At 30.4% G+C, this 14,852-nt stretch overlaps 3 protein-coding genes across 3 annotated transcripts; 1 reads left to right on the top strand and 2 right to left on the bottom strand.

Moving 5' to 3' along the window:
- Nucleotides 1-295: 295 nt before the first annotated feature.
- Nucleotides 296-5,131, bottom strand: LOC123295150 (proline-rich extensin-like protein EPR1). Its single transcript, XM_044876386.1, has 2 exons — nucleotides 5,117-5,131; nucleotides 296-4,117 (listed from the first exon to the last, which is right to left on the bottom strand). The coding sequence occupies exons 1-2, from the start codon at nucleotides 5,129-5,131 to the stop codon at nucleotides 296-298; spliced, it is 3,837 nt and encodes a 1,278-aa protein (XP_044732321.1).
- A 186-nt stretch (nucleotides 5,132-5,317) lies between these two features.
- On the top strand, nucleotides 5,318-9,001 carry LOC123295141 (oocyte zinc finger protein XlCOF6-like). Its single transcript, XM_044876375.1, has 3 exons — nucleotides 5,318-5,703; nucleotides 5,907-6,159; nucleotides 7,112-9,001. The coding sequence occupies exons 1-3, from the start codon at nucleotides 5,509-5,511 to the stop codon at nucleotides 8,953-8,955; spliced, it is 2,292 nt and encodes a 763-aa protein (XP_044732310.1). The 5' UTR covers nucleotides 5,318-5,508; the 3' UTR covers nucleotides 8,956-9,001.
- Nucleotides 9,002-9,900: 899 nt separating this feature from the next.
- On the bottom strand, nucleotides 9,901-12,910 carry LOC123295132 (proline-rich extensin-like protein EPR1). The gene is made up of 3 exons (XM_044876363.1): nucleotides 12,344-12,910; nucleotides 10,723-12,228; nucleotides 9,901-10,563 (listed from the first exon to the last, which is right to left on the bottom strand). The coding sequence occupies exons 1-3, from the start codon at nucleotides 12,908-12,910 to the stop codon at nucleotides 9,901-9,903; spliced, it is 2,736 nt and encodes a 911-aa protein (XP_044732298.1).
- Between the last annotated feature and the right edge of the window lie 1,942 nt (nucleotides 12,911-14,852).

The raw sequence follows: 14,852 nt of genomic DNA, 5'->3' as shown, positions 1-14,852 counted from the left end.
TTTTATAGTTGTAATTGATTTGGCTTGATTGGTTCTAGTTTTTGGCGCACAAAATATAGAGATTTAGTAGGATTAAAGAGTGATAACTAACTTGGCTGGATTGGTGATAATTTATTGTGCCTATTATCAATGTCGGAAAGATGGATTATTGATTAAGATTAAATGATGGTGATCGATTAGAATTTAATAACGGTGATTGATTTCGATTGAAAGATGGAGATTGGTTGAGATTTAATGTTGGTAATTGATTGAGATTTAACTATGGTGATTGATTAGAATTATATTGTGGTAATTTCTAAAAGTTAAATTGTGGTGATTGATTAGGATTGAAAGATGGTGTTTGATTAGGGTTTAATGTTGCTGATTGATTAGGATTAAAAGATGAAGGTTGATAGCGATTTAATAACGGTGGTTGGGATTGGTGGGGATTTAACGAAGGTGATTGATTAGAAATATATTGTGGTAATTTCAAAGAGATAAATTGTGGTGATTGAATAGGATTGAAAGATGGTGTTTGATTAGGGTTTAATGTTGGTGATTGATTAGGATTAAAAGATGGAGGTTGATAGCGATTTAATAACGGTGGTTGGGATTGGTGGGAATTTAACGATGATGATTGATTAGAAGTATATGTTGGTAATTTCAAAGAGATAAATTGTGGTGATTGAATAGGATTAAAAGATGGTGTTCGAAAAAGATTTGATGATGGTGATATATTGGAGTTAAATGTTGGTGATTGATTAGGATTAAAAGATGGAGATTGGTTGCTATTTACTGATGGTGATTGGAATTGGTGGGGATTTAAAGATGGTGATTGATTAGAATTATATGGTGGTAATTTCAAAGAATTAAATTGTGGTGATTGAATAGGATTAAAAGATTGTGTTTGATAAGGATTTAATGTTGGTGATTGATTAGGATTAAAGGATGGAGCTTGATTGCGATTTAATAACATTGGTTGAGATTGATGGTGATTTAACGACGGTAATTGGTTAGAATTATTTGGTGGTAATTTCAAAGAGTTAAATTGTGGTGATTGAATAATATTGAAAGATTGTGTTTGATAAGTATTTAACGTTGGTGATTGATTAGGATTAAAAGGTGGAGCTTGATTGTGATTTAATAACGGTGGCTGAGATTGATGGATATTTAACGATGGTAATTGGTTAGAATTATTTGGTGTTAATTTCAAAGAATTAAATTGTGGTGATTGAATAGGATTAAAAGATTGTGTTTGATAAGGATTTAATGTTGGTGATTGATTAGGATTAAAGGATGGAGCTTGATTGCGATTTAATAACATTGGTTGAGATTGATGGTGATTTAACGACGGTAATTGGTTAGAATTATTCGGTGGTAATTTCAAAGAGTTAAATTGTGGTGATTGAATAATATTGAAAGATTGTGTTTGATAAGTATTTAACGTTGGTGATTGATTAGGATTAAAAGGTGGAGCTTGATTGTGATTTAATAACGGTGGCTGAGATTGATGGATATTTAACGATGGTAATTGGTTAGAATTATTTGGTGTTAATTTCAAAGAATTAAATTGTGGTGATTGAATAGGATTGAAAGATTGTGTTTGATAAGGATTTAATGTTGGTGATTGATTAGGATTAAAGGATGGAGCTTGATTGCGATTTAATAACATTGGTTGAGATTGATGGTGATTTAACGACGGTAATTGGTTAGAATTATTTGGTGGTAATTTCAAAGAGTTAAATTGTGGTGATTGAATAATATTGAAAGATTGTGTTTGATAAGTATTTAACGTTGGTGATTGATTAGGATTAAAAGGTGGAGCTTGATTGTGATTTAATAACGGTGGCTGAGATTGATGGATATTTAACGATGGTAATTGGTTAGAATTATTTGGTGTTAATTTCAAAGAATTAAATTGTGGTGATTGAATAGGATTAAAAGATTGTGTTTGATAAGGATTTAATGTTGGTGATTGATTAGGATTAAAGGATGGAGCTTGATTGCGATTTAATAACATTGGTTGAGATTGATGGTGATTTAACGACGGTAATTGGTTAGAATTATTCGGTGGTAATTTCAAAGAGTTAAATTGTGGTGATTGAATAATATTGAAAGATTGTGTTTGATAAGTATTTAACGTTGGTGATTGATTAGGATTAAAAGGTGGAGCTTGATTGTGATTTAATAACGGTGGCTGAGATTGATGGATATTTAACGATGGTAATTGGTTAGAATTATTTGGTGTTAATTTCAAAGAATTAAATTGTGGTGATTGAATAGGATTGAAAGATTGTGTTTGATAAGGATTTAATGTTGGTGATTGATTAGGATTAAAGAATGGAGCTTGATTGTGATTTAATAACATTGGTTGAGATTGATGGTGATTTAACGATGGTAATTGATTAGAATTATATTGTGGTAATTTCAAAGAGTTAAATTGTGGTGATTGATTAGGATTAAAAGATGGACGTTGATTGCTTTTTAATAACGGTGATTGGAATTGATGGGGATTTAACGGTGGTAATTGATTAGAATTGTATGGTGGTAATTTCAAAGAGTTAAATTGTGGTGATTGATTAGGATTAAAAGATGGACGTTGATTGCTTTTTAATAACGGTGATTGGAATTGATGGGGATTTAACGGTGGTAATTGATTAGAATTATATGGTGGTAATTTAAAAGAGTTAAATTGTGGTGATTGAATGGGATTGGAAAATTGTGTGTGATATTGATTTAATAATGTTGGTTTATTGGAGTTGAATGTTGGATTAAAAGACGAAGATTGATTGCTATTTAATAACGGTGATTGCGATTGATGGGGATTTAACGATGGTGATTGAATGGGATTGAAAGATTGTGTTTGATATGGATTTAATAATGGTGGTTTATTAGAATTGAATATTGGATTAAAAGACGGAGATTGATTGATATTTAATAACGGTGATTGGGATTGATAAGAGTTAATTGAGGATAATTCATTGGGATTCAATAGTAGTAATTCACTAGTGTTGAATTGTGAGGTATCATCTCGAATATCTTGTAGTGATTCATTGGATTTGAATTGTAGTGATTCATTAAATTTGAATGCTTTTGAGTCATAGGAATTTAATTGAGCTGAATCATTAATATTAAATTTTAGTGATTCGTTAGGTATTGGAGATAATTCCTTGGTATTCCATTTCAGCAATTCATTGGGACTGAATTGTGATGATTCACTGTGATCTATTTGTAGCGATTCATTTGTGTTCGCTGGTAACGATTCAATGCGATCGATTGAAGATGGTTCATTGAGGTTTAATTGTGATGATCCATTGGAACTGATTTGTGTTGCTGCTTTGGCGTTTAATTTTGTAGATTCAGTGAGTTTACTTGGTGATAGTTCATTGGGATTTAATGGTAGCGATTCACTAGAGTTGAATTGTGAGGTGCCATCATGAATGCCTGATTCAATGTGTTGTGGCGACTCTTTGGTACTGATTGAGATTAACTCATTGGAATTTATTGATGATGATTCATTGCGATTTAAGTGTGAAATTCCATCAGACTTCACGTTTTGTAATTCATTGGAGCTAAATCGTGATGATTCAACAGAATCGAATTGAGATTCGTTAATATTAAATGATTGTGATTGATTGAAATTTGACTTTAAATTGATGTTATACGATGAGCAAGGATTATAGTCTCGTTGTTGATAGGATTTCTTTTCTACTAAAACTTCTGGGTCGATAAGCGCACCTATATCTTTGTTAACATTAATTTCTGGTTGTTTACATAAACCCCATTTACCAAATGGGTCTAACCAACAGTTAAGGGCTAAACGCCGATCAATTTCCTTATTTTTCCCTAAAGTTATTCGATTGGGGTTAAGTACTGGTGGTGCTCCATAGGTATGACAGGGGTCGTTTGATAGGAATGATAGAGGTTGTTCTTGCTGTCGATATTGTTTGTTGTCGATGAGTACATCAATGTTTTGGCTAATTTTAATTTCTGGTCGCTTACATAAACCCAAAATTCCAAATAAGTCTAACCAACATTTAAGTGGTAAATAACCTCGATGAATTTTTCCATTTTTATAGATTTGACTTTGAATTGGATGACATACAGTCTTGACTGATACATAATTAAGCACTATGATCTAGAATCAAATTAATATCCATAAGTTTTGAAAAAATTTTACCACTTCATACACTATCACATAATTTGTAATTCATCCGAAAATTCAAATCGTTCTTTTAGGTTAATTTTGATAACAAATTTGAAAAGTATGACCCAAATTTAGTAGGATTACATATTTGGTTTATCAAAATAGGATAAAATTTGGATGTGATAGAGCAAAATTAAATTTTTTGGATTCTGATTACGTCATTGAGTTAAAAAATTTGATTATTTTGTTAACACAGGCAAATTTGATTCGATTTTATTGAAATTTTTTTTGAAACCAACTAATTTTGAGTCATTTTTTTCAGCTGTGATGTCAGTTTTTCGTTAGCTATCTTTTATGTGTGTAATTCCGGGACCAGGACTCCACATTCTTGAAACCTATTAGACCTAGGTTAATTTTGATTACAATAGATATATCTCTTTTTGTTTTTGAGTTATCGTGTTGACAAATTGGCGGACTAACGGAAATGGACTAATTCCAAAATTCTGCCTTACAATAGCCTTACAAAATAAAATTTAACTAAATACATATTTAAACCAATATATTCACCAAAATGAATAATAACCGTCCCAATTGTTCCATTTTTAAAAGAAATTTCATGAATTTTTACTCAATCATATAACGCCACGAACTGAATTTAAACAATCAAAACATTCAATGATTTTTAATTAACTAACAGTAACGATTTATGAACCACCAATTATGATGAATTTCTGCAGTTGCCAAAACTTCGAACTCTCTTATCAAGTTTTTTTTTAAATGTTGATAAACAATAATCAAACATTAAAAACAAAAATCTAATTAAAGCCTGTGTACAAACTTTAGGTAATTGCAACGAGCAGTACCGTCTTATAGAATAGTTTCGAAATACAAAAGGATCCTAATTTAAATTGAAAAAGTCTTTTGCATGCTCCATAGACCTTTTTATTTAAAACAGCCGCGTTTGCGCTGTGAACGCTTAATCGAACGCACCCTCGCTGTATCCATGGCAGCCGGCGCCGGCGTCAGGCGACAGTTCGACAATCCTGCTAAGGAAGACTATCTACTGATTTTAATAGACCTTACAGTCGCATTCAAATTAAATAAATAAGTGTTTAAATCTACAAGTATTTTTAAATTTATCAACATATAACTCATTTAGGTTAAAATAACCATTAAGTACATCCGATTGGTGTTTGCTGTCACGTGACATGGATGCATAGTTTTACGAAAATTATTATCTAAAAATATTAATAATCCTTACATTTTATAAAAATTAATTTAGTGTTTTTTATCTACATATTATGATTTATCATTAGAAACTTGTATCCAATCGATTTATTCTTATTGGACGAAAGCCTGTTGTGGCTTAACTTAAATTAAAAATGAATTCTTCGAATTGGAAGAACTGTATAGTGCCACAGTGTAAAAGTACAACTCTAAAAACGCCAAACAAATTATTTATTTATGTTCCTCAGAATGAACAAATACGAAAAAAGTGGCTAAAACTTGCAAAGGGGGTTGATTTTAATAGTTTATCAACAGTTTCAAGAATGTATTTTTGTGAAGATCATTTCGATGTAAGTATATTTCACACACCACAATCTTTGTATTTTATAAGTTTCAACAAAACTGATGAAATTGGCTGTATCAGAATTTTTCAAGTATATTGATAAAATAATCATGCATGAGTTGAGGTTATGTTGTTTTTGTTTTATGATTTAGAATTGCTTTTTAGTGTTATTATTTATTGTAATAGACACACTTTTATTTGTTTTTTTAGTTGCCAAATGATATGGAAAATTATATCGAGTACATTGCTATGGGAAAAGTATCAAAAGTGTGTTTGAAACCAGGTTGTGCTCCAAGTAAATTTGAATGCCAAGAAGATGGACGAAAACGACCATGCAGCAGTACAGAACAGTCGGATACATTAAAAGAAAAAAGAATGATGGTGATGGCAGAGGGTCTGATTAAACCAGAAGGAAATGGTACACCAAGTTCATCTCTCAAAGATACTTCTGATAAAAGTTCGAGTATGTATTAAGCAATACAAATGATTTCAAGTTTTAAACAATATATCTCAAATTTTTTATCGTTTTTAATATTCCAGTGCACTTACGGACTGACCCAAACGTTATTATACTAAATTTTTTTATTAATTCATTTAATAAAGGGTTTTTTGAAGATCCTAAATCTGATAATGCGTATTTGAGAAATTACCCTTTCTCCGTCATCTTAGAAAATAACTTTTTTTTACAATTTGGCCCACGTTCTAATCATTCAAAAATGATGATTTTGATGTCGTTGAACTTGTCTACGTTTTATCTTCAAACCCATTTATGTCAAAGTGCACACTACGATTGATAGAAAAAAAAGTCATCCGTTTTCAAAATTAACAAATTTTTCGTGGGTTTGAACAGTTCGTAACAGTTTTTTGAAAATAATTTTTTAATAGTACATCTAAAAACTTCTGTACGAATAACTTTTTTCTATCAATCATAGCGTGTAGTTTGTAATAAATGGGTTTGAAGATACAACGCAGACAAGCCCAACGACATCAAAATCATGAAATTTTAATTAATAAAACGTAAGATAAGAGCCAAAACGTAAAAAAAAGTCATTTTCCTAGATGGCGGCGAAAAGGTTAATTTCTCAGATATGCAAAATCAGATTTAAGGTCATCTAACAACCCCCTATTGAACAAATGAATAAAACAAGTGAAAACTAACATTTGACTGAGTTTAATAGACCTTTTTCATGAAAAACAGAAATGTTTTTTGTTAATTTTTTATGAAAATATAGGTCGAGTAGAGCCTGTAACTCGAAAATTACGCATTTTTATCAATAAAAACATTATGAAAAAAATTGTAAAAATGTCATGTAGCATCAATATTTTTAAGCGTTACAAACTTGGGACTAAACTTAGTATACCTTGATTTATTTCATATTTACATACTTGTATTAATTTTTCCGATTTTCAAACAGATGGAGCAAATGTGCCAGAAATTTTTTGTGAAGTGAAATCAAGAGACGAGACATTATCACCTTTGAAACCGTCACTAATATCTGTTGCCACATCCCCATCAAATGCTGAAAATATTTTAAAATCAAGTCCTACTGTGTCCGACCTAAGAAAAATTAATGGAAATATATTGATTGAAGAAAAGCACTCTGAAATTATTATTAAAAATGAAAAATTTGATGAAAGTAATTCAATCGAACATATAACAATTAAAGAAGAAAATAATATAATGGAGGATCATGAACCAATTAAAAAGGAAATACAAGAAGAAAATGTTACAACAAAACACGAAAGGATTGATTTGAATGAAGAGTTTTCCATGGATAAATATAAAACAGTTAAAGTTGAAAATCAATTAAATGCAGAAGTTATAATAAAGAAGGAAACATTTGATGAAACTGTTTTTGATCATCAATCAATTCAAAGTGAAGACGAGAATACTTCATGTAACGTTTGTGATAAAAAATTTACTGATCAAAGCACTTTAATTGTACATAAACGAATTCATAGCGAAGAAAAATCTTTTTCATGTACAATTTGTGATAAAACCTTTACTGTAAAACATGATTTAATTCGACATGAACAAATCCATACTGGAGAAAAACGTTTTTCATGTTCAATTTGTGATAAAGCATTTAATTTCAAACACAATTTAGTTATACATGAACGAACTCATAGTGGCGAAAAACCTTTTTCCTGTGAATTTTGTGATAAATCATTTAGTCAGAAACTCAATTTGGATAATCACAAATGGACTCATTCTGAAGAAAAACCTTTTTCCTGTAAAATTTGTAATAAAACATTTACAACGAAAAATAATTTAATTGTGCATAAACGAATTCATAGTGGTGAAAAACCTTTTTCCTGTGAATTTTGTGATAAATCATATTCTCAGAGAAGCAGTTTTGATTATCATAAACGGACTCATACTGGAGAAAAACTTTTTTCCTGTGAAGTTTGTGATAAATCATTTACTCAGAAACTCAGTTTGGATAATCATAAATGGACTCATATTGAAGGAAAACCTTTTTCCTGTGAAATTTGTGATAAAGCATTTACTTCCAAAAACAATTTAATTGTGCATGAACGAATTCATAGTGGTGAAAAACCTTTTTCTTGTGAGTTTTGTGATAAATCATTTACTCAGAAAATCAGTTTGGATTATCATAAACGGACTCATACTGGAGAAAAACCTTACTCTTGTGACATTTGTGGTAAATCATATACACAGCAAAACAGTTTAGTTGTACATAAATGGACACACACTGGGGAAAAACCATTTTCCTGTAACATTTGCGATAAATCATTTACTCAGAAAACCATTTTAGATAGTCATACACGGACTCATACTGGCGAAAAACATTTTGTCTGTGAAATTTGTAATAAAGTATTTACTTACAAACCCAATTTACTTAGACATGAACGAATTCATAGTGGAAGAAAACCTTTTTCCTGTGACGTTTGTGATAAAACATTTACTATTCGAGACAATTTAATTACACACAAACGAATGCATACTGGAGAAAAACCATTTTCCTGTGACATTTGTGATAAATCATTTACTACGCGAAGCAGTGTAATTACACACAAACGAATTCATAGTGGAAGAAAACCATATTCCTGTGAGGTTTGTGATAAATCGTTTACTCAGAAAAGCAATTTAGATAATCATAAACGGACGCATACTGGAGAAAAACCTTATTCCTGTGAGGTTTGTGATAAATCGTTTACTCAGAAAATCAGTTTAGATAATCATAAACGGACTCATACTCAAGAAAAACCATTTTCTTTAACAGACTCTTATTGAAGAAAAGCGTTTGTTATAAAAAATTTACTCGCACAAAAATTTAATGTTACCTACTTAATACATAAATATTTAAAAATATTATTTTATTGAATATATTTTTATAATTTTTGTATAATTTTAACATATTTAATAATAAATAAGGTAAATAAAAACATATGTTTAATTAACTTAACCCATATATTCCATTTTAGGCTTGAAATATAACTTGTATTAACCAAGAAAATTCATATTTTCAAAAAGCATATTTTCCTGAATTAAAGAAAAACTGTAAGTTTTTCGGTATCTCCGCATACGAATTCGTAATTTACGTAAAAAATGCTTGAAAATGTTTTTTTTTTCCTGATGTTCTAGGATGATTTTTAAGAAAAAGTGCTTAAACTGAACTTTTACCTAATTTATGTATTGAATTATGTACCCGTGATTCTAATCTTAATTTAAGTAAGTCAAGTTTTATTTTTATTATTTTACGAATTATTTACGATATATTCTTTAGGTAATGAGTCGGACATAGGAATATTAAAGGTATATTTCTTCATCCAAGGGTAATTAGTTAAAAATATTATATTTGTAATTAATTTCTAAATTGTATTTAAAAAAAATACATTTTTTTCGTTAGGGTAAAAGATTTTACTTTAAATAGAAAGATTTTTTGCTCGGACTAATCTACAACACACAATTAACTCCAAAAACTACTAGTCCGATTTAAAAAAAATTAAGCTGTATTTTATATTTTTAAATAGGGTTCCGCAAAAAAAAAATTAAAGCCTATGAAATTGATTACAAAATATTTTATTTTAATTTTATAGTTGTAACTGATTTGGCTTGATTGGTGGTAGCTTTTGGCGCACAAAGTATATGGAGATTTAGTAGGATTAAAGAGTGGTAACTAATTTGGCTTGATTGGTGATAATTTATTGTGCCTATTATCAATGTCAGAAAGATGGATTATTGATTAAGATTAAATGATGGTGATCGATTTGAATTTAATAACGGTGATTGATTTCGATTGAAAGATGGTGATTGGTTGAGATTTAATGTTGGTAATTGATTGAGATTTAACGATGGTGATTGATTAGAATTATATTGTGGTAATTTCAAAGAGTTAAATTGTGGTGATTGAATAGGATTGAAAGATGGTGTTTGATTAGGGTTTAATGTTGGTGATTGATTAGGATTAAAAGATGGAGGTTGATAGCGATTTAATAACGGTGGTTGGGATTGGTGGGGATTTAACGAGGGTGATTGATTAGAATTATATTGTGGTAATTTCAAAGAGTTAAATTGTGGTGATTGAATAGGATTGAAAGATGGTGTTTGATTAGGGTTTAATGTTGGTGATTGATTAGGATTAAAAGATGGAGGTTGATAGCGATTTAATAACGGTGGTTGGGATTGGTGGGGATTTAACGAGGGTGATTGATTAGAATTATATTGTGGTAATTTCAAAGAGTTAAATTGTGGTGATTGATTAGGATTGAAAGATGGTGTTTGATTAGGGTTTAATGTTGGTGATTGATTAGGATTAAAAGATGGAGGTTGATAGCGATTTAATAACGGTGGTTGGGATTGGTGGGAATTTAACGATGGTGATGTTAAATTTATTAATATCTTTTGCAGAGAACGATTAAAAATAACACGTGTATCTATATTGAGAATACGGAAACAACTGTTTCTTTTTGTTTATTATATATATATATTACAGTATTGTACACATAGTAACCGACACTTATTACACATATATGGCGCAACATTTTAAATAAATCCAACAGGTGATTGATTAGAAGTATATGTTGGTAATTTCAAAGAGTTAAATTGTGGTGATTGAATAGGATTAAAAGATGGTGTTCGAAAAAGATTTGATGATGGTGATATATTGGAGTTGAATGTTGGTGATTGATTAGGATTAAAAGATGGAGATTGGTTGCTATTTACTGATGGTGATTGGAATTGGTGGGGATTTAAAGATGGTGATTGATTAGAATTATATGGTGGTAATTTCAAAGAATTAAATTGTGGTGATTGAATAGGATTAAAAGATTGTGTTTGATAAGGATTTAATGTTGGTGATTGATTAGGATTAAAGGATGGAGCTTGATTGCGATTTAATAACATTGGTTGAGATTGATGGTGATTTAACGACGGTAATTGGTTAGAATTATATGGTGGTAATTTCAATGAGTTAAATTGTGGCGATTGAATAAGATTGAAAGATTGTGTCTGATAAGTATTTAACGTTGGTGATTGATTAGGATTAAAAGATGGAGCTTGATTGCGATTTAATAACGGTGGTTGAGATTGATGGGGATTTAAAGATGGTAATTGGTTAGAATTATATGGTGATAATTTCAAGGAGTTAAATTGTGGTGATTGAATAGGATTGATAGATTGTCTTTGATAAGGATTTAACGTTTGTGATTGATTAGGATTGAAAGATGGGCGTTGATTGCTTTTTAATAACGGTGATTGGAATTGATGGGGATTTAACGATGGCGATGGTATTTGGTTAGAATTATATGGTGATAATTTCAAAGAGTTAAATTGTGGTGATTGAATAGGATTGGAAGATAGAGGTTGATTGCTATTTAATAACGTTGGTTGGGATTGGTGGGAATTTAACGATGGTAATTGATTAGAATTATATGGTGGTAATTTAAAAGAGTTAAGTTGTGGTGATTGAATGGGATTGGAAAATTGTGTGTGATATTGATTTAATAATGTTGGTTTATTAGAATTGAATATTGGATTAAAAGACGGAGATTGATTGATATTTAATAACGGTGATTGGGATTGATAAGAGTTAATTGAGGATAATTCATTGGGATTCAATAGTAATGATTCATAAGTGTTGAATTGTGATGTATCATCGCGAATATTTTGTAGTGATTCATTGGATTTGAATTGTAGAGATTCATTAAATTTGAATGTTTTTGATTCATGGGAATTTAATTGAGCTGAATCACTAATATTAAATTTTAGTGATTCCTTAGGTATTGGAGATAATTCCTTGGTATTCAATTTTAACAATTCATTGGGACTGAATTGTGATGATTCACTGTGATTTACTTCTAGCGATTCATTACTGTTCGCTCTTACTGATTCAATGCGATCGATTGAAGATGGTTCATTGTGGTTTAATTGTGATGATCCATTGGAACTGATTTGTGTTGCTGCTTTGGCGTTTAATTTTGTGGATTCAGTGATATTACTTGGTGGTAGTTTATTGGGATTTAATGGTAGCGATTCAGTAGAATTGTGAGGTGCCATCATGAATGTCTGATTCATTGTGTTTGAATTGTGATGATTCTTTAGTACTGATTGAGATTAACTCATTGGAATGTATTGATGATGAATCATTGCGATTGAAGTGTGAAATTCCATCAGGCTTTACGTTTTGTAATTCATTGGAGCTAAATCGTGATGATTCAACAGAATCGAATTCAGATTCGTTGGTATGGAAAGATTGTGATTGATTGAAATTTGACTTTAAATTGGTGTTGTATGATGGGCAAGGATTATAGTCTCGTTGTTGATATGATTTCTTTTCAACTAAAACTTCTGGGTCGATAAGCGCACCTATATCTTTGTTAACATTAATTTCTGGTTGTTTACATAAGCCCCATTTACCAAATGGGTCTAACCAACAGTTAAGGGCTAAACCCCGGTCAATTTCCTCATTTTTCCCTAAAGTTATTCGATTGGGCTTAAATGGTGGCGTTGCTCCATAGGTATGGCATGGATCGTATGATGAGAATGATAGGGGTTGTTCCTGTTGTCGATATTGTTTGTTTTCTGTTAATTCTTTTGTGTCGATGAGTACATCAATGTTTTGGCTAATTTTAATTTCTGGTCGCTTACATAAACCCAAAATTCCAAATAAGTCTAACCAACATTTAAGTGGTAAATAACCTCGATGAATTTTTCCATTTTTTAGATTTGATTTTGAATTGGATGACATACAGTCTTGACTGATACATAATTAAGCACTATGATCTAGAATCAAATTAATATCCATAAGTTTTGAAAAAATTTTACCACTTCATACACTATCACATAATTTGTAATTCATCCGAAAATTCAAATCGTTCTTTTAGGTTAATTTTGATAACAAATTTGAAAGTATGACCCAAATTTAGTAGGATTACATATTTGGTTTGTCAAAATAGGATAAAATTTGGATGTGATAGAGCAATATTAAATTTTTTGAATTCTGATGACGTCATAGAGTAAAAAAATTCGATTTTTTGTTAACACAGGCAAATTTGATCCAATCTTATTGGAATTTTTTTTGAAACCCACTAGCTTTGAGTCATTCTTTTCAGCTGTGTTGTCAGTTTTTCGCTAGCTATCATAATGTGCTTAATTCCGGGACCAGGACTCCACATTCTTGAAACCTATTAGACCTAGGTTAATTTTCATAACAAATTTGAAAAGAATGACCCAAATATAGTAGGATTACATATTTGGTTTATCAAAATAGGATAAAATTTGGATGTGATAGAGCAAAATTAAATTTTTTGGATTCTGATGACGTCATAGAGTTAAAAAATTCGATTTTTTATTAACACAGGCAAATTTGATCCAATCTTATTGGAATTTTTTTTGAAACCCACTAGCTTTGAGTCATTCTTTTCAGCTGTGTTGTCAGTTTTTCGCTAGCTATCATAATGTGCTTAATTCCGGGACCAGGACTCCACATTCTTGAAACCTATTAGACCTAGGTTAATTTTCATAACAAATTTGAAAAGTATGACCCAAATTTAGTAGGATTACACATTTGGTTTATCAAAATAGGATAAAATTTGGATGTGATAGAGCAAAATTAAATTTTTTGGATTCTGATGACGTCATAGAGTTAAAAAATTCGATTTTTTATTAACACAGGCAAATTTGATCCAATCTTATTGGAATTTTTTTTGAAACCCACTAGCTTTGAGTCATTCTTTTCAGCTGTGTTGTCAGTTTTTCGCTAGCTATCATAATGTGCTTAATTCCGGGACCAGGACTCCACATTCTTGAAACCTATTAGACCTAGGTTAATTTTCATAACAAATTTGAAAAGAATGACCCAAATTTAGTAGGATTACATATTTGGTTTATCAAAATAGGATAAAATTTGGATGTGATAGAGCAAAATTAAATTTTTTGGATTCTGATGACGTCATAGAGTTAAAAAATTCGATTTTTTATTAACACAGGCAAATTTGATCCAATCTTATTGGAATTTTTTTTGAAACCCACTAGCTTTGAGTCATTCTTTTCAGCTGTGTTGTCAGTTTTTCGCTAGCTATCATAATGTGCTTAATTCCGGGACCAGGACTCCACATTCTTGAAACCTATTAGACCTAGGTTAATTTTCATAACAAATTTGAAAAGTATGACCCAAATTTAGTAGGATTACACATTTGGTTTATCAAAATAGGATAAAATTTGGATGTGATAGAGCAAAATTAAATTTTTTGGATTCTGATGACGAAATAAAGAGTTAAAAAATTCGATTTTTTATTAACACAGGCAAATTTGATCCAATCTTATTGGAATTTTTTTTGAAACCCACTAGCTTTGAGTCATTCTTTTCAGCTGTGTTGTCAGTTTTTCGCTAGCTATCATAATGTGCTTAATTCCGGGACCAGGACTCCACATTCTTGAAACCTATTAGACCTAGGTTAATTTTCATAACAAATTTGAAAAGAATGACCCAAATTTAGTAGGATTACATATTTAATAGGATAAGATTTCGATGTGATAGAGCAAAATTAAATTTTTTGGATTCTGATGACGTCATTGAGTTAAAAAAAATTTGATTATTTTGTTAACACAGGCAAATTTGATTCGATTTTATTGAAATTTTTTTTGAAACCAACTAATTTTGAGTCATTCTTTTCAGCTGTGATGTCAGT

The sequence above is a fragment of the Chrysoperla carnea genome, chromosome 1, assembly GCF_905475395.1.
Source record: "Chrysoperla carnea chromosome 1, inChrCarn1.1, whole genome shotgun sequence".
Lineage (NCBI taxonomy): Eukaryota > Metazoa > Arthropoda > Insecta > Neuroptera > Chrysopidae > Chrysoperla > Chrysoperla carnea.
This window is presented reverse-complemented; position numbering and strand designations above follow the sequence as displayed.